The sequence below is a fragment of the Siniperca chuatsi genome, linkage group LG3, assembly GCF_020085105.1.
Source record: "Siniperca chuatsi isolate FFG_IHB_CAS linkage group LG3, ASM2008510v1, whole genome shotgun sequence".
Lineage (NCBI taxonomy): Eukaryota > Metazoa > Chordata > Actinopteri > Centrarchiformes > Sinipercidae > Siniperca > Siniperca chuatsi.
This window is the reverse complement of record NC_058044.1, coordinates 27,775,016-27,795,067: the sequence shown is the minus strand read 5'-3', so window position 1 is coordinate 27,795,067 and position 20,052 is coordinate 27,775,016. Positions and strand designations below refer to the sequence as shown.

Here is a 20,052-nt window from a genome sequence, read left to right as displayed (position 1 = left end):
AGCTCTGATTGTTTATTGTACGGCGTGACGTCACGAGTGTAATTTGCCTTAACAGAACAAACCGCAGAGTAAACTGACAACCGAGTCAGTCTCCATTAGCAGAGGAGCAGCCTGTCCTGACTAAACGGTTGCTTCTTTGTTCCTTTACTGCCCCACATGAAACACCAAGGGCGCAGAGGTCTGTCTACTCATGTGTCTGGCTCCAGGGCTCCTCAGCATTAACACTAACAGCTAACGTTGACGTTGGGTTAGCTAGCGTTTTCGTTAGCAGCGGGACTCCTCAGCCTGACAGTCGACAGCAGCAGTGGGATCAGAGCGGAGCCGTCCGGGGAGGAGGAGAGGTTCCTGGATGTCTCACACACTCACACACACACACACACACACACACGGCGCACTCTAATTAGCCAGCCAGCCAGCTAACGTCAAGTTGCTGCCTGTAAACTGGTCGCCAGCGAGGAGCGAAAGGAGGAATTTCACGGTAGGTGAGCTGACCAGACATTAGCCAGCGTTAGTCACATGGTTTGTGTTTCTTTTCTGATAGCTTGTTTTTGTCACAATGCTAACTTAACTAGCTAACGTTAGCTAAGTTAATGTCAATATTTAGCTTCTGTTTCTATTCAGTTTGCGTCTTGTGTGCGACGTGTTCTAAACAATTCGGGTTCTTGAAATGCGTTTTATAGCACAGAATTTCATGACCGGCTGCGCATATTAATGTAAAATAACTATATGTAAATGATGCAAGAGCTGGCTAATAATTCATTGATAAGGTTAGCTGCGTTGAAGAGCAAAGGTATCATTGCAACAGTGAATTCCTCCTGTGTATATGCCTGACATAATCTGACATTTGTAAGCACCGTGAACAGCGGCCAGTCAACTGTGGGATAACTTCACTGCTTTGTATGTGTCACAGGTAAAGACGATGTGTCAGCATACACTGAAACTATATTGGCTTTGTAGCATAGCAATTATTGCAACCCAGCAATATGATGCAGTATCAGGTGGTGACAAGTAGGCCATTGATGCTGGTAGCATGCTGTCAACACGTTAAGACTTTAGTAGCTTTCTAACAATTCGAATAGATAACTGATGTAAGGATTTACTTCCCTCCCCATACTACTTTTTGACATTCATATCATTTAAGTTGATTTGGAGAATGTGATTTGGAATATTTGGAATGTGAAAAAAGAAAAAAATGTTCTTGTTGATGTTTTAACGACTTTAATTAATTATTTAGCATTACCAAATGTAATAAAGAATGACAAATGTCCATCAAAAAGTTCAGTGTCTTAAAATTGCTTACGTAGTCAACTGAAAAGCAAGACATCGTTCAATGATAAATAATGATATACTGTTAATGTTTCTATTTTTGATGCTTTTGGGGCATTTTAACTTTCAACTTGTGTTTGATGGAGGAAAAAACACAAAAGATTTAATAGTTTCTCCTTATAATTTCATCAGCACCGCCACCTACCTCTGTACCTGTCTTTGAAGACACTGTAAATTAGTATCATCCAGTGTTGTAGTGTAGCACAGTATTCTATTTGAAATTACTGGTATATGGTATCCTTCAGTGGCTGCAGGAATTTACAGTTTAGATTGCTTGTGGTCAGGTAGTGCTGCTTAGTTTACAGAGGCCTGGACCTGCAGTCTCCAGCGTGAGCTGCACTGAAGTGTATGTGCTTTGTGCTGGTAAATGATTGGCCAGCTCAGCCGGTAGATCCTGCAGTTGAAGTTAACAGTTGAACTGTTGTTTGAAGGACTCTACTGGGCGGCCGCAGGCATGCCCGAATGTTCTGTAATGGGGCTAAATCATTAGGGGCCTGTCGAGAAAAGACTAGATACAGACACTGGGCGCAGGGATGTCGATATCAGTAAACCGCAAATGCTGGGCTTGGATGTTACAGTGGGAGGCTTCTAGTGTGTGTGTAGTTGAGTAGAAGGGAACGCTCTCACTGGGAGGATGATGGTCAGACTACACATTATTATTTTATTGTCACTTTCTGTAAATCCGTATAACTCATTTTGGTCATTTTCATGTTTCATGTCTTTATTTAGATATCCAGGGCTGCTTTGAGCTGATTTCCGCTAGAATTCCTGCATAAGGTTAAGATAAAATCAGAAGATCAGATCAGTCAATATCATATCCTTCAAGCCTTATAACATTCACAAAAGGTAATCTCATAACATATTTTAGGATTTTTGAATCACATATGCTTGTAATATAAGTAGTAATAGACCACAATAAACTACCGCAAGTCAAATCACCACCACTAAGGTTTCATGCTGCGTTCATGTCACGTGGGAATAGCAAAACAACTTCCTTGCTTTTTGAGCCATTTGACACCAAGCTAGGGCTTGGTGAAAACTTTGTTTATGTTGTTATTTAAAATATCAGCAGGCAAAAAGTAATCTTTTCCAACAACTTGGAACTTGGAAGGGTTGCAACTAACAATTCTTTTAACTATCTTTTTTTTTTTTCATGATTAATCAACTTGAATCAGTCTGATACTGATCACAGTCTGTCTGTCCAACAGTCCAAAACAGAAAGATATTCAATTTACAATGAAATTTAAAAGGATGAATTGATTATCAAAGTAGTTAGAAAATACTTTTCTGTCGATCAGGTAGTCAGTTAATTGACTAATTGTTTCAGCACTAAACGTAATGTAAAAGGCTAATTTTGCCAAACTTGCACTTTTTTTTGTAGCCACCTGAATGACTCTTGACATGCCAAGACTATAGACGTAATCTAGTACATTTTATAGACGAGTGTTGGTTATGTGAGAGTGTAGTTCAAATTTATTTAATAAAATTGTGTTTCCTATTATTTGTGCACATTTTTTACTTATACTTACTGCACAATTTGCTGCCATTCTAGGCTGTTTCCATGATGGTTTCCCCCACCCTTCTTTAATATCTCAATGTTGAGATATTAGACAAGACTGTAATTTGCTTATTTTGACACCAGACTCTTAATTAACCAGTATTGCAAATTAAGCAAAGGGACGCACTATTTTACAAATTATTGAATTAGAGAGATTAAATGTGACACTATAACACTGTAGATAATTTACTACACATCTTCATATCATTGTTGCAACTGAGTTATAGTGGAACTCGTGTGTGCACGTGTGTATGTGTATGAGTTGGATAGATGTCAAGTAAATCCTGAGGTCATACTTGCCATGTATTTGTTCGTTGTGTCATCACTGTGTGTGTGTGTGGGTGTGGGTGTGTGTGTGTGTTAATAGAGGGCAGGGCACAAGGCAGGGCGTTGTATCTTTACCAACAGGCCCAGTTACTTGGAACAAAAGCTCTCTTGTTGAAAGATCATGTGACTGTGTGTGTGTGTGTGTGTGTGTGTGTGTGTGTGTGTGTGTGTTCCACCCTTGTCATGTGATCTGAGCTCAGGGCAGAGAAGTGCTGAGTTGCTCTGAGAGGTTCCTTCCACCCAGGGAGCAGGCAGACAGCGAACATGCAGGCAGAGAGAGGAGATGGACGGATTGATGGATGCCAGGCAGAGAAGAGGTGTGGGAGAGAGTCAGAGACAAGCAGAGAGAGAGAAAGATGCAGAAAAAAGCCCTGTTGCTTTCTCTTACCGTGGCAAGAAAGCCCCACTCTCATTCTTTCATTCTCTTCCTCGTCTCTTTGTGGATTTTTAATCAACAGCCAAGTAAAGATGCAAGCCTGCGTTTTGAATCACATCAACTTTTCCGTGGCAAGGCAAGTTTGGACTTTTTTCCTTTTTCAGTTTTGATGTGTTCGTTGGGATTTCGTGACGGGAAGGTTGGCCTGGTTAGGATGACTCTGCTATATCTTGTGAAGTCTTGAGACTGCTGCTGACTCACCATGAACCAGAACATTTGTAAAAGAATCAAGCTACTCGTCTGCTCTCACTGTGGTAATCAAAAGTTAAAAGCGAACTGAATTTGACGCAGTTACAGTGAGACATGTAATGACTTTCTTTACAGCAGAAATATTTTCTATTCCTGGAATACCAACATGACTAGTAGCTAACTGTAAAGAGTGAAAAGGTCACACTGCTTTTGACCTTTTTTAAAATGATTAATTACTTAACTTGTAACGTGACCGGTATCTGCTGGTAGTTTCTGAATGAAATAGTTTCTTTAAATGGTAATAATGCAGCCTCTTGACTCATTTATGTTTGAACTGAGAAGCGACAAGGCAGCCACGTGTTCGAAGTCGTCCAACAGGTCCTGTAACACTTGAATGAGTCAATGCAACCTGCAAGTCCTGCTTGAGAGACTCAACACCTACCAGATCTTGTGTGTGTTTGCTTTGTGCGTGTGTGTTTCATGTTCTTATATCCTTTAACCTGAATGCACACTAACCCATGGGGACTTGTGTCACCGGGGGGACAAAAATTTTGGTCCCCATGGGTAGAGACTGCTTTTTGAGGGTTAAGTCTTGGTTTTAGGTTCCAAGTTACAATTAGGTTATGGTTATGGTTAGGGTAAGAGTTAAGGTTAGGCATTTAGTTGTGATGGTTAAGGTTAGGGTAAGGAGCTAGGGAGGGTATTATGTCAATGACTGTACCCCATGGAGACAGTGAAACAAACGTGTGTGTGTGCACGCGTGCACACCAATTTTGGAACTCTACCTGCAGTATGCATGTTTCATATTCCATATGACCCTGCTCATTGTATTGTGCAGTTGTTGGAAGGTCTGCATTTGTCCACTTAGATGGATGTTCTCAATATCTTAGTAGGTGAAAATAAATAAAAGGATACAAAGGAAACAGAGAGAGAAAAAAAGAAAAGGAATACAATAACAGAAAGAAAGAACATACACAGCTCTGCAATGAGAGGTAATTGCCCAAGCTGATCCATACTGCCATATGCTGTCATTTTAGCGCCAGATCATGTGGAAACATACAGGCACCACATATAGGACTCTGCACTTTGACCCTCCCTTTCACGCAATCTCTTTCTGATTGGCTTTCTGATGAAAGGAGTTAGATGGGCTGGATAGATCACAAAAACCCAGAGTGTCACAATATCCAACTCTTCCATGGACTTGCATAACGTCTGTCAGTTAAACGGCAAAATAACGGCACATAGTGCAGCACATGTACACACCTCTCTTTGGTAAACCTGTTTCTGTGCCAGAGAGCAAACAACATGAAACAACAGGTGAAGTATGAAATATTCAAACAAAGTTAGAATGGAAGGATTAGAGGAAATAGAGATTGGAGGGAGTTGATTTACTTTAACAAAAGAAAATGTCCTGATTTCCTGGGACTCAGGAGTAGCACATGCCAGTTAGATGCCCTTCTGTGAGACCTGTGGATGTGTCACGTGGTGGTTACCCCTAGCCTTGCATACTGCAAATGTGAATGAACCTAATTTGTCCAAAACAGAACATACAGCTCTGTGGCTGAGTGTTTGCTGTATGCTATTGAATAATTGAACAGAGGGTTTCCATCCGAGCTGATAGCATGTTGGTCTCAGTAGCAGAGGGAACACCAGCACAGCATGGCTCATCCATTATACAGCAGTTAGAGTAACTGAGCATTGTCCTCATACACACCATGTTAGAGGGCCTTGTATGGTCAGTAGGTTTATACTAAATTAAAAATGCCCAGAATCATGCATGAATTTTACATTGAGTTCTGGCTATTTTGAAATGTGTTATTACATTTTGCACTGAAAAATGCGGAAACATTTTGTGGCGTGAGAGAAAGTTATTTCTAATCCTTGTCTTTCTGTGTACAGAGAATTTGAAGAATTTTGTGTAGGGTTATGCTCAAGCAGAGGGTGGCCTCCCTTGCATGTAGATGTGGGGCGATGTGCTGTGGTCGATGAGAATAGAGTTTGTTCTGTGTCAAAGTGTCGTCGCTGTTTTGAGTGGCCACACTTGAAGCCGGGGCAAAAAGCCTGCCTGTCATAGACAGGACAGAGACACAAGGGAGTGGACAAATAGGTATAATGATGCACACTTTCAGTTTCTCCTGATGGTGTTGCATTTTGTTTTCCATTTGAAAAACGATGGAAGTAGTTGTGTGAAGACTGAAAAAAGAGAGCTTGCAATGACAATTTCAAACCACGTCTACTTTGTCACCTCTGCACTCCTGACCAATCGAGGCATTAAGTGTGATAAGCGCCACCCCTCTTAGTTACTGTTGCTAAAGCTGTTTAGCTTTCCGCCCACGCACAGTGCATATGCAGTTTGTGGCAGGTTTACCATAGAAATTCTTTAAATCAATGGCAGACAGACGTAGACAGGAGCCAGCTTCTCATTTCTTGCTGGCAAATGTTGATTTTGCTGGCTGAAATGAGAACTGTTGCTAGCAGATTTTATCAGCTGTAGCTAGCTAGCTAATTAATCCTTCAGTGGATTTAAAATGTTCTCTCCGGCTGACTTTTTAATGTTTCCAGTTGTCTTGTTTTAAAACGAGAACCCTGTACAAGGTTCTTCAATATGCACTTGGTGGCTGTATACATGACAGCATGCTAAAAGACCGAGGCTAAAGCTACATGTCACCAGTTGATGATCCATTTAGAAGACATGGAAATAAAGAAGCTGCATTGTTCATGTATTGTAGGGTAGAGGTAGTTAGTATTATAGTATAGTAAGTATGATAAGGAAAAATGTAGGACTTGTATTTAATTTTAACATGACACTGTTAGGCTGCCTAGCTTACATACTTGGACAAGTGAGACAGGTTAGATTTATGCATTATAGTTCGTATTTCCAAACAGTATGTTTCACTTTTAACACTAAAAGAAAAAAAAGGCTAGGACTAATCGGTGTGTTTGGTAAACATGCTATTTGGGATAATGAGTTTGGATGGGGTCGTTGGAGTGTAAACTTCCCCAAATCCAATAAAGAGTCCCGGCTCCCACACAGTGGATGTGCTAGTCCTGAACGGGGCTTTTTTTTAACATAACCTGGAACCCCACAAAATAATGTAGTATGAATTGTTCCTTGGCCTTGCAAGTAACACTGGGTTAGGTTACTACTGTAGTAAGCTAGTTATCTGGACATGCTAATGTTAATAGGTTACTGTACGTCTGAGCAGACAAATACACTTTTACCTTTTGTGTTTTTGGTTTTGTCTTAAATCCTATTGTCCCCCCGCAGAGCAGCACAGAACCTGTGCTTAGCAACTGTTACCATGGCTCCAGTCTGCCCTGCCTAGATCTTCCACTGGACACTGTGTGCGTGTTTGAGGGACTGACTTGGCTTCCTGTCAGTGCATTTCTTGCTGTAAGAACAGGCAGGCGCTTCCTGCAGACCAAAGCCAGAGATGGAAGAGATACAACAGATCTCGGCCTTTAATAAGGTCTTGGTCTACAGTTGGGACAAATGTAGGAAGGTGTAGTTGCATTCCTTGCTTTCTTGCCTAAAGTTAGATGAGGACACAAGGACATTGATACCACTCTTATGTCTGTACGGTAAATATAAAGCCATTGCCAGCAGCCAGTTAGCTTAGCCTAGCATAAAGACTGGAAACGGGGAAATAGCTACCCTGGCTCTATGCTAAGGTAACAAAATCCATCTACCAGCACCTCTAAAGCTCACTAAACATTGGCAACAAAGCAAATAAGCATATTTTTCAAAACATCAAACTATTTTATTAAGGATCCCGACAGGAATGTTTTCTGCACGAGAGGATTAAAGTACAGGGGCATCTAGACAACAACTCTGGAGGTGGTAGGCATTCATTGTTTTGATCAGGACACAGCACAGGCCTGACATAGGCAGACTTTATTGTGTTAAACAAAGTTAATTTACCAAGTACGTCTTCTCTCTCCAGGGGCCTTTGTTCAACAAACTAGTGGAGGCCACCAGACGGAGGTGCTGACTGTGTGACTGCTGATCCCTGAGGAGCATGAGTCATGACCTCGGTGGTACTGGTCGACACTGGTGGGACGGTGGTGGAGTATGTTACAGCTGAGGAGGACCCCCAGCAGGTGGGTTGGACACAGACACAACAAGAGTAAAATTGCAACTGCAGTTCACAACAAAATCTTGCCTTCTTTTCTCATTTCTGTCTTATTCTTTTATTGTAAACTTTTTTTTCCTCCTCTCTTGCTCTCTTCCCTCCTTCAATCCCTTTCCCCAAGCAGGAGGGAGAGTCTGAGGTGGACCTGGAGCTTGAAGGAGAGGTAGAAGGCGAGTGTGAAGCTGAGGTGGCCTATGAAGAGATACAGGACAGAGAAGAGGCTGAGGACTACCCAGCAGTCATAGTGGAGGAGATACCTGGCGCCAGCCTGACCGAGGAGCAAGGTTACTCAGCCCAGGTGTTGGTGTATGATGACGAGGCCTACCTGATGCAGGAAGTGGGTGATGAGCAGGAGGTAGAGACAGAAGGGGAGGCAGGTGAGACATAAATAATCCTATATTTATCAGAAATTTGATTTATTGTTACCTCATAATCTTCCTTTTAGCACTATAGGTTAGTGCACCAGATGACTACCATACAGTCTTTGTTACAAGACCTAACACAGACACCACACTACCCAGAATGCCCAGAGCATTACTTGGTCGTTAAGCAACATGCTTTACCTTTTTACCCAAGGTGCTGAGAAATTTGACTCGTGTCTTTGCTGTATCCTGTTCATTGCTGATGCACCGCTCCATCTTTCCTCTGGGTCACTGAGGTTTTATATTATTAGAAAAAGAGAGGAATTTTACGTGCTGTTACACTGTTCACATTTATGGGCTGCATGTTTCAGAAACAAGACTTTGGTTCTGGACCTTTTGAGACATTTATGACTCCAGCTTTGCTTTAACCAACAGGCTGATAGTTTGAGCTCACTATGAGTCATACCATGGTTCACATTAACACACTTGTAAAGATTTATGCATTTACATATTTTCAGCTGGTGTCACTGCCAGAGCTGTCCGTCAGAGTGGCAAATCAACTTAAAAAGGCAGTTGATTTTGCCCTGACAGTGCCCTAGTACTGAAGTCAAAATTCACTCGCTCTTTGTATTACACCATCCAACGTCATTTTTAGTTAAGTAGTTTAGTTGAGTATTGCCTGTAGTCTGTAGTACTTTTTTTTTTTTTTTCAAATGTTGATGATCTGCTATTTTGGCCATGTTTTGTCTCCTCCTGTATTTCATTGGTACATCTTTGCTGTCTCTGTCTCCTCACCCCTGACTCCAAAACTTCTTAGGCTGACACATGTATTTTGAAGTGAAAAAAGTATTTTCTGCTATACTACAGAGGTTAGAGCATGTATTGAAAAGTTTGTGAGTTCGCATGAATCTAGATCCAAGGTCAGCAGCTTGGTTGCATAAAATCAAGCTTAGAAAGTGTTGCTTTTGTTTGTTGTGGTTGGGCTGAAATGGGGCATATTTGTCATATGATGCGGCACCAGTGACACAGTCGGGTAATGTAGGCTGTGAGGGTTACAGGTGTCTGTGTTCACACACTGCCACCTTGTGGATATTTTTTGGACTATTTCATGAACAGAGAAAGTATCCAGTGTTAACTCTAATCATCCATTAATCCCTTATTAATGGTGACTAGTGTCCAGTCCAGTGCAGTGTTCATAAGTATGAAACACACTGAAAGACGGAGGCAATATTATCTTATGAATGCTGTATTCATTCACACTGTACCAAATTACATCGCTAAACTCCATTTTCACATCTAAATTAGAAGTGTCTGCTAGCAGGATCAATAATTTGTCATAATTACCAGGAAATGTTTTGTATCACTGCATTTATTTTTTCATTTTTCATATATACTTGTATATTTTACTGTACTTTTAAGCACCTAACAAAAGAACAGGTGCAGAGATAGAAAAATGCTGTATGTAGATACATATACCACACTTCCACAAAAAGCATTTCCACAACACGAGTGCAAGCTGCATGTGCTGCACATTAGTAGGAAAATATCCCTAATCCCTATTTACCCTAAGAGTTTGGGTCACGTCTTATGATTCATTATGCGATTCTGTTTATGAAACACCTCAGACCTTAAATTATATTTCACACAAAGTTCTAGCAAACCTTAAGAATATTTTGCACTTTCAATTTTTTAATGGTTATTTGCACTTTAGTAGTTATTTAGTTAGTGTTGACGATAATATTTTAATTAAAATAATTTATACTTTACCTTCCACAATTTACAGTATATATTCCCCACAAGCAATTAACTATTGCAAAAGAAGCTAAATTATGTAATTGATAATGACCTATACTGTAATAGATGAATTAATTAATTTTTTGGAGTGCATTTGTCTTGTACAAAAATCCTAGTTAACCAGTTTAAAAACAACAAAATACATGCTGTGAAGTCATTCTAATCCATAGTTTAAACAGAGCAACAAACAGTAGTCACATTCATTACTAAATGTGGTGTTCCTTGTTTTTAAATGAAGTGGGTTAGACGTACTCTCTTGTTGATGTTTACAATTCTTAGCAGTCAATTCGTTGTTCAAACTGCAACTTTGTTGTGTAATAATTCAATGTTTTGTCCAGTGAGTTTATTTAAATAACAGTTATCACAGTACAGCTTTATTTGACGTAGTCACTACGCAAGTGAGGGAGGGGAAGGAAGGATTTCCTGTGTGGAGGGATACCTTTCTGCCGCCGTAATGTGTCTCGTTGAATTCGAGGAGATTTCCCATTAGTGGCGGAGTGATATGAGCCAGTAGCTTCCTATACAATTCAGTGAGAAGTCAATGTGAATCTGCAGCAAGGGGAAACATGGCGACTTCACAGCATGAGGGGCACGCAAACCAGCTCGATCTACTCATCAGAGCTGGTAAGGTACCTTAATGTATTTAAAACTTCGACTCGGGAGCTAACGTTAACGCACGGGTTGTGTTTTTAACCTCGACCGCTGCGCCTCGCTCCGCTGAGTAGTGTGGTGAAGTAATGGAGGGCAATCAGGAAGTGATCACCTTGGTAGCAACCTGCATGGCGTTGCTACACGGTTTATCATACCCGGTTTAAGAGGTGAAGAACTTTCGCAGGGCTTGCCAGTTTGCACAAATAGATAGTTATCTGCACGAAGTGTGTTTTGCATGTTGCAGCACATTTTTCTTACCGCAGTGTGATTTAAAATAACGGTTTGCAGATCGGCTCTGCACAACCAGGAAGTGTAAAGATGTTGTCTTTCCTACGTCTTTGCCACGCTGTCTGAGTCGGAAGGACATGTGGGTTTATTTTTACTAGCATAAATCTGGTACGCACTGTCAGATGTCATCTCTGTCATTGTTATTATTGACGTGCGCTGTAGTATTTAACCGTGGCTGGCTTTAGTTTGTTCCGCTTGTGGGAATTATGTGCAGTAACAGTCTTCCACATATATTGTCCCTGAATAACAGTCCATTAGACTTGAAAAGTAACGACCATAGTATTGTATTTTTGTGAATTTTACTTGTAATGAGCACATTTTACAGCTTTGATATTTTTGTTTCTTCGTTTCCGTTATCGTGTTGTGCAGCCTCTGATTGAAGCGTGGGATGGCCTGGCTCACTCGCTTTCTTCCCTGTAGTTGTTTCAAGTGCGGCTTCGGGCTTCGACCACACTGACCTGCAAATACACATTTGTGTGATTTCACTTGCGTTTTCACGGTTTCTGTTAATGAACGATGTATTGTGAAAACAATGCCTCGTTTCCACTTGCGTTTAATCTCAAAATTTAAAGTACTTTTTCACCATTTCGATGGCGGAAGCATTGTGTATATGAGAGGGCGGGGTGTGTCGTTGATTGACTTGCCTGGTAATCCAATAGCGTGCGCGCTGCTTTAGAACGTCAGCAAGAGTCCAATCAGGTTTAACCGGGGGCGGTCTTTTAAGCGGAGAATGAGCCAATAGTAGGCGAGGCGGGTGTTGAGTGACAAGAGGATTTGTGAGCTTCTTCGAAGAGAACTGGAGGGAAAGAATGAGGACTGTAAACACGGAAGTTATCAGAGGCAGCACTACTTTTTGTCGGACTTGCTGCTCTTCTTGGCGCCGTTACACAGTAATATGGGTTCCTAATAGGCATTTTCCTAACTTTTGAAAATATTCCAATACTTTTATTATACGCTACCTACACATTGTGCAATTTATTTTCAAAATTGTCGACGTTTGTAATTATTTAACAATTAAGGATAATTTAAAATCCTAATATTCTGGACAGACCAGAAATGGCCAAAGTGTTTATTTGTGGTTATGTAGATCAAGCCAAGCTGCGGCTCTCTGACCTCACACCTTTTAGTGGACTTATTAGAGCATGCTGCCTGGTTTCAAGGGCAGCTCGTTAGGCTATAGGATCTCTGCTGTGATGGCTACCAGCAAGTCTGTTTGTCTGAGAGAGGGACTGAATGAGTGGGACAACCTAAAGATAGCCCATTTCTGTCCCCTATGCAGTGCCTGTTGCCTCAGTGAGATAGCCAAACATGGACAAGGCAGCGTGTAATGGGATCTTGTGTTTCCCACCAGTGATTGACACCAACAGCAGGTGCCCTGGGTTCCTTCTCAGGGTCCCAGATGGGGCCACGTACCATTTCCTTTGCAACGGGCTGAATCCCATTTTTGATTTAAACAGCACTGTGTCTTCTTGTGCCATGTCTTGCCATATTTTGAGATTGTAAATGAGGACTACATTTAAGATTATTCTAACTGCCTGCCAATGACATTTCTGCATGTGGAAGGGCAGCTTTAGGTGTAGTTGGGACATTTTACTCCCTGAACTTTTCCTTATGTCACTCTTCAGTATCCTGGTAAACAATCCTGGTACCTAGCAGCTTAAAACAAAAGCCAAAGGTGCAGTGTAAAAAAAAAAAAAAAAAAAAAGCCATGCCTAACTATTTTAACAAATATGAAGAGGCTAGATAATGTAGACATTTTGTACTGTGAAGGTTATACTTTACATCAAGTCATTCTGTGTCTGGATCAGAGTGAATGTGTTGTCTGCTGAAATTACCGTATCAGTGGTCTAAAAGCGATTGGGTTTTTCACTAGGGGGTGCCATATAGTTGCATTTTGTGTGCAGCATATGCAGCACTATTAATGGTGTGATAGAGGCGAATTACAGTTGGTAGTATTTTATTATGTTTGGGAAATTATTAAGTTGACCATGTAAATATAGAAATTGTGGCTTCTTAGCTTAGATATTGGAAAGCTAGGTGGTGTAGTGTCCTTGAGCAGGACACAGATTTTCCCTGTGGGGATTAATAGTATAACTCATGTGTTTTGGTATAATAGTGTCCACTGGGCTCAACCAGTAACTTTATTTTTCCTGAACTATTAGCTAATTGTGTGTGTGTGTGTGTGTGTGTGTGTGTGTGTGTGTGTGTGTGTGTTTCAGTGGAGGCTTCTGTCCATGGCACCAGTGTCCACTGCTCTGACAAGACCTTTGAGGCTGCAGAAGCTCTGCTACGCATGGATTCACCCTCCAGCCTCAGAGAAGACCGTAGCCCAGGTAACACACACTAACTAATAATACACAAAAACACAGCTATTTACACAATTCAGAAATGGTTACTGGAAACTGATATTTGTAATGTTTCATAATTAACACAACATAATTGTATTCATCTGTATGGTGGAGTGTGGTCATATATGAAAATGTGGTTGGTCGATGACATTTTCACTGCTCTGTTATCTTGGCTGTAGTTTGAACATGCAGAAAGTAATGTATTCTAGCTTAAATATTTCTTAAAGCTCCTAAATATAGTTTTGAGGAGGTTTCACAGCCCCTACAGAAAATCGTAGGAATTCTATCGATGTGTTTTCTTAACCCATGTTACTAATCCAAAACCATAAGCATTAGTTAATCAAGTAGATTCTTGTTGTTACTGCAGATCTGGTGTAAATGACCAAAATTATGTTTTTGCTTTCCTACAGGGAGCTTTAGTCATTAAGTATTAACAAAATGAATAGTGAAATTTCTCATCAACCAAACTGTTATTAAAACTTCATAGCGCAGCTTCAAAGCACAATTCTAACTCTTCCCTCTTTAATTCCTCCATCCAGAAGCTTTTATTCCGCCTTATGTAGCGACACCAGACTTCCTTCACGCTGCCATGCGTCCCGACATGATTACAGAGACAGAGGTGGAGATATCGACAGAGGAGTGCTGCGAGGAGGAAGATGAGGAGATGGTCACCCTGCTTGAAGAGCCAGAACCAGACCCCGGCCACGAGCCTGTCAGGAAGCGCAGAGGTAGACAGAAGGAGCTTGTAGTTTGTGTTTATGCCAACGCAGGATTCCTCTATAAAGTGAGGAAAGTGAACCCCCAGTAGTCCAAAGCTGTGGAAAAGCTTACAAAAATGTTTTTGATGCAGTTGTAGACCTAGATCAGCAGCATATTGTCGAGTGTGGGGAGTTTAGTTTTGGAAAAAGGAGAAACTGTTTTTGAGTATTTTTAAACCAAGTTTTAAATGGAAAACATCTGGCAGCTCTGTGATTAACCTCACCTCACAAGCCAGACCACAAACCTCCAACCAAAACCTTGAATTACACTGTTAATTACAGTTATTGACTTTATCAAAGAGCACCATCTAGTGGTAGACTCTCACTGATAGGTCGAAATTCATCCTCACAAGTCGTGATCTCCAGTGTTGATGATCAGTGATTCAGTGATTGAAGCAAATAATTAAGTCCTGTTTGAAATGTTTTCTTTTATAGCTGGACGGAAGCCAAAGACGCATCAGTCAGCTGTTTCCAACGGCTCACTGGACCTCGGCATCAAGAAGAAACCACGAGATGGGAAAGGTACCTAACAGCAGTAATGTTATTGGCTATGATAAACATACATGTATACGTAAATCTGTTGCCATTTTAATGCTTAAAGCACCGATAAAGATGGATTACTGTTTAGCAGTGCATTACATTTGCTTGATTTCCAGCAGGGAGCACCACCTACCTATGGGAGTTCCTGTTGGACCTCCTCCAGGACAAGAACACCTGTCCCAGGTATATCAAGTGGACCCAGAGGGAGAAGGGCATCTTCAAACTGGTCGACTCAAAGGCTGTGTCCAAGCTGTGGGGCAAACACAAGAATAAGCCTGACATGAACTATGAGACCATGGGACGGGCACTCAGGTGAGCAGTCTCTGTCTGTGTGTCTGTCTGTGTGTGTGTGTGTGTGTGTGAGAGAGAGAGAGAGATTTCGGATTGTTTTTTCATATTTGTGTTTTTGGGGAGCAGCATCATAACTCCCGATAATCCTTTTTTCTCAGATATTACTACCAGCGCGGCATCCTCGCCAAGGTAGAGGGCCAGCGACTGGTTTACCAGTTCAAAGAGATGCCCAAAAACATAGTCATCATTGACGACGACAAGGCAGACATGCCCGCCCCTGACGATCTGATCGGCTCAGACACCGTCGCATCCTACGAGCGCGTGCCGCTGCCACCAGACATGCTGCTGCAGGTGACCGAGCTGTCATCCTCCAAGAAGCCCAACATCCTGCGGGGCGGGAACAGGGCCAATGTGGTCCACGCTCCTCTCGCCACGGGCAGCAAGACAGTGGCAGCAGGTGGTGCAGCGGGGATACCAAGGATAGTGACTGTTTCAACAGCACCAGATGGGAGTCAGACCCAGCAGTCTCACACGGCTATCATCTCTAACGCCACGGGGCCCAGGTTAGACTCCTGCAAAGAGACGAGGGCCTTCAGTTTGGACATTAAAGGCTGTCTCATAGTAGCAGGGCAAATGTAAATGTTGCCGCCTTTTCCCAACAGTAAGTATTGACTTTTGACTCTGTGCTGTCTTGCCCCTCGTGTACAGGACGGTGCGGGTGGCTATGCAGGTGCCCGTAGTCATGACAACATCGCTGGGTCAGAAGATCTCCACTGTTGCTGTGCAGCAGCCGGCAGTAACAACGGGGGCAGCCAGCCACGCCACACTCCTCACCAACACTTCTGCTATCGGTGCTGCTGCTGGTAACACCAACTCACAACAGAAGGTGTGTACATGTGGAAACTCATTCACTGACAGCATTTTTGCATATAACCACAGGGTATCTGCACTACCACTAGCTACAGCAGCAAGGAAGCTCATCGTCTCATAATGTGCAAGGGTCGCTTTTAGCAAAAACATTCAAGGAACTTTTGAATGAATAATTTTTAATTAATCCATCCATCCATTTTCTGATATTTATGCAGGCCCAGGTCGCATGTGAAATGTGAAATAATAATATCATTATAGCCATATCATTTATAAAAAAAAAAAAAAAGGTTATCCATCTAGGTTGTTTTGGTTTGATTGTCTGAGTTTTGGAGATATCCGCTGTAGAGATGTCTACCTTTTTTTTCCCCCCTTCTTTTTTATATAATGGGACTAAATGGCACTCAAATCACCAAAAAAATTAATTTGAACAACTCAATAGCAATATCTCTTTCCAGAAATCATGACCCGGTTACTCAAGATAATTAACAGATTTGTTGTGAGCAGTTTCATGTAGGTTCTTCCGATAGTTCCTACATGAAACTGCTCAAAACAAGAACATTATTTTTGGCGCTTTGAGCACCACAAGCCGAGTGTCATATAGTTCCATTATATTCAAAAAAGGCAGACATCTCTGCAGCCGATATCTCCAAAACTGGGAAACTCATACCAAAACAATCTAGATGGATAAATAACACTACAGGTAAGATGTGTATTTTTGATTTTGGGGTGAACTGTCCCTTTTGTAAATGAAAATTTACAGGCTTCTAGATCAATTAAGGAAAGTGTTTACATGTAACATTCTTGGTTTCCAGTCTTTCTATGTTAACTTTTTTTTTTTTTTTAATGTATGTGTGTTTTTTGGGTAGGTTGTGATCCAGACCATCCCCACCATGGTTCCAGCCACAGCAGAGAACGGAGACAAGATCACTGTCCAGCTGGCCAAGATCATCACAATCCCAGCCCACCAGTTAGCTCAGTGTCAGCTCCAGGCCTCCACAGGCACGAACAAGCCCGGCGTCGGGGCCTCCCCAGCAAGCATCAGCCTCCTCGGGAGCCCCCTGACGGTCCGGGCCCTGGCCCCTGTCAACGTCGCCCCGGGAACGCAAGTGATGCGACTCACCGTGCCGACGCAGATGCAACAACAGACTCTGGTGGTGTCACAGCCGGGCAGCGGGGCAGGGGTGGTCACGGTATCAACAGCCAATCAGACGGTGACGGCACAGCCTCGGATCATAAGCGGCATCATTAATGGTTCAGAGCTGGTGATAGGAGCACCAGCAACCGGTGGAGTCGCTTTGGAGAAGCTGAAGGCCGCAGGAGTCCAGGTCCAAGCTGTGCAAGTGCCGGTGGCGGTCCAGCAGAACCAGGTGAACCCCAAAACTGTCCAGAACGTCCAATCAGAGGTCGTGGACGCTGAGGTGGTTATCAAACTGGAAACGCCGGACGTGACGATAAAGTCAGAAGAGCCCGAGTGTTGAAATGTCCATCATTTCCTTCTCTGCCAGACAGGGTTAGGTTGTACATGTCTGACGTCATTTTTACTCTTGTAATAACCAGCAGCAGCCTGTGAGACTTTAAAGACTCCCGAAGGCCTGTTTTTAGTCCTGAACCTGTCTACACATTTTCCTTGTTGCTGCCAAGAACTTTACTGAACAAAGCCGGTCTCCCTCAGAACCACACTGAAACCTCTGAGTGTCGTGTACAGAGTTCAAACTGTACTCCGCAACCAAGGAATACACACAGACTTTAAAGGAACTTGTTGGGAAAGGTAAAGGGACCAACCTTGATCACTACAATTTATGCCTTCTAAATATATCGCTATCACTGACTCAAATTGGGGGAAAAGGAAAGAACCTTTTAAAAATACAAAGCAGAAGCTGAAACACTACAAAACAAGGCAAATAATTACAACTAACCAAAATGTGTACTATCAAATAAAAGACACAGCGGGGGGTGTAATGAAGCTTTTGTAGAGACCATTTGTGTATAATTTTTGCCTCTACAGATGTAAAAACCAGCAAATTAAAAAACTTTTTTTTTTTTTTACTTATATCACTGTGCAGATCAAGTGTCGGTGGTGCTACTTGAGTCGTAAAAAAATGGAGCTGCGAGAAGCTCTAACAACGATATCAGACAGAAAATGTTTTTTTATATATTAAAAAAACAATCTACTATACAGTTTACGGAGCTAAAGTTAACAGAACAGCTTTAGATTTTAATTTTGACTTTCTTTTTCATGTATTGTCTGAACAGTAAGCTGAAATTTAGTTTGTGTTTTGATACCTTGTACCAAGCACAGTATTATTGAAGCTAAGGGAACTATTATTATTATTATTATTATTATTAGTTTCTCTGTTTCCTGATGGAGACAGAGGAACTAATAATAATAAAAACACTCATATAGATTGAATCTTACAGGAGAAACGGTAACATGTTGTAGATCAGTGGCCCGATGGCTTGCAGTGTAACCTCCAGCGTCTAGGAAAATCTCTAGGCTTGAATTTCAGACTTAATTGACAAAAGGATTTTGGCTTTTTCTCTTCTTTCTTTTTTTGACAGATGTTTGCTCTTTTCAGAACCCTACAGTCTGCATGGAAATGCGACTCTGAGCTGATGCATGCTGCCATGTCTTGAAAAAAGAATCCAGATAAGAATGTATGTAAACTCAGAGGTCAAGAATGAATTAAAGACATTTATTTTAATTATTAAAAGAGAGGCATTGAAAATCACAAGTTTATGCAAAATGTCTGCGAGAAACATACCACTGTGGATGCCAGGTCACTTTACTTCTCGCTTAAAACAGAGGGTCAATTTGCCAGCATAGATTTTTTTTTTTTTTTTTTTTTACTGCCACTTTGGCCCTGCCCCTACATTTCATTATTTTTTATCTAAAAAGAGGGAAAATGGAGAGAAAGATGTTTGTGTTCAGACTGAACTGTTTGTATATTCAACATTTGAAGTATATTCTATTTTGCTGTACTCTTGTTTCAAAGTGTATTAGATTTTACTGAACTATAAAAAGATATTTGAAACCTGGCAGTTTTCATCATGGTTTTATGTATATATTTATGTTTTTATATTGAAGCTTGGAGGTTAGCCTACTTATAAAACCAAATCTGATTGGCAGTAACCTTGTTTTTAAGTAGCAATAACATTTATTTTTCCAGTGTATCAGAAGCACAGTGAGTGCAGACTGTTTCTGTGGTTACTTTCCACGTTCTCCCATCCAGCTGAGTTTACAGAATTTATTGTTTCATACACAAAGATAGACAAAGATAAATCAGGGTAATAGTCAGTCGTGCTGTAGCTGAAAAGATGCTGATGAACTCAAATGATGAAAAAAATAGTTTTAAATAGTGCAAATGCACAGTCCTCAAAAAATGTCTTTATGAAATGTTTTCAAAGCATTTGCCAATCTAGTTTGAGACATTTAAAAACTTAGCGTTTCTGTATCTCATACTGTACGTTGAGCACAGACCGGATAATGTCTCAACAGATAGTAAATTAAAACGGGACCATGAACCTATGTGGGAGTGTGTGCTCTGATGCTGTATAGGGACTGTAGTGCCTGGCCATAGGGTAGACTTAATTTCCTCCTAATAGCAAAAGTTCTGCCAATCTTGGAGCTGTCTGTTTGGTACAGTACGTCCAGTTAATTAGACCTGTTACAACGTGATTTGGTTACATGACAAAAAAAGATTGTTGCACATTTACACACTGTCTGTGGTTGCATGTTTGTCATACCAGTTGGTTATTGTATTACTAATGTTCAGACAGCTATTGATTACATTTAGCACTGAAACTGAATATTTGAGCTGCCAGTGCCATAATCAGCTGTACCTGAAAGGACCCTTTTATCCAGACTATGTAAATTTAAAAAAGGTCAATTCACCCAGATTACATTTCCTGGTGTGTCGCCATGCTACAGATAGTTTTGGTTTTGCCCAGGTTGTGAAATAGCTGTCCCCAATAAAATGGAGGGGAATGGAATTTAGTTTGTTGCTCAAAGCATTCAAAAATTGCATTTGGAAAATTCAACAGCAAGGTGTCTTCAGAAACAGTTGGATAAACAGAATACTCTCAGCAGTGTTTATAGGGACTATTTCCTCTGTAGAATGTAGTTCCAATTAAAATTGTTCACAGTGAGGTCTGGATTATTCAGAGTAACCAGGACATTGTTT

The 20,052-nt window shown here is 41.3% G+C and overlaps 1 protein-coding gene across 6 annotated transcripts; it reads left to right on the top strand.

Annotated features, from left to right (window-relative positions):
* Positions 1-68: 68 nt before the first annotated feature.
* elf2b (E74-like factor 2b (ets domain transcription factor)) lies at positions 69-18,907 on the top strand. Of its 6 annotated transcripts, none has more exons than XM_044191234.1 (10): positions 69-482; positions 7,781-7,937; positions 8,094-8,346; positions 13,284-13,397; positions 13,952-14,140; positions 14,606-14,692; positions 14,830-15,022; positions 15,160-15,564; positions 15,710-15,887; positions 16,738-18,907. In XM_044191234.1, the coding sequence occupies exons 2-10, from the start codon at positions 7,863-7,865 to the stop codon at positions 17,347-17,349; spliced, it is 2,106 nt and encodes a 701-aa protein (XP_044047169.1). In that variant the 5' UTR covers positions 69-482; positions 7,781-7,862; the 3' UTR covers positions 17,350-18,907. The 6 variants fall into 6 exon arrangements, with proteins under 6 accessions (XP_044047169.1, XP_044047167.1, XP_044047168.1 ...); XM_044191232.1 differs by having other exon boundaries at positions 70-478; positions 14,827-15,022; XM_044191233.1 differs by having other exon boundaries at positions 70-482; positions 14,827-15,022.
* Positions 18,908-20,052: the final 1,145 nt, after the last annotated feature.

Excerpts from the sequence above, each read along its gene's own strand:
- elf2b (XM_044191232.1), top strand. The coding sequence starts at position 7,863 with ATGACCTCGGTGGTACTGGTCGACACTGGTGGGACGGTGGTGGAGTAT. Across the intron at positions 8,347-13,283 it reads AGAGACAGAAGGGGAGGCAG|TGGAGGCTTCTGTCCATGGC; the intron begins GTGAGACATAAA and ends TGTGTGTTTCAG. Across the intron at positions 15,565-15,709 it reads TCTAACGCCACGGGGCCCAG|GACGGTGCGGGTGGCTATGC; the intron begins GTTAGACTCCTG and ends CCTCGTGTACAG.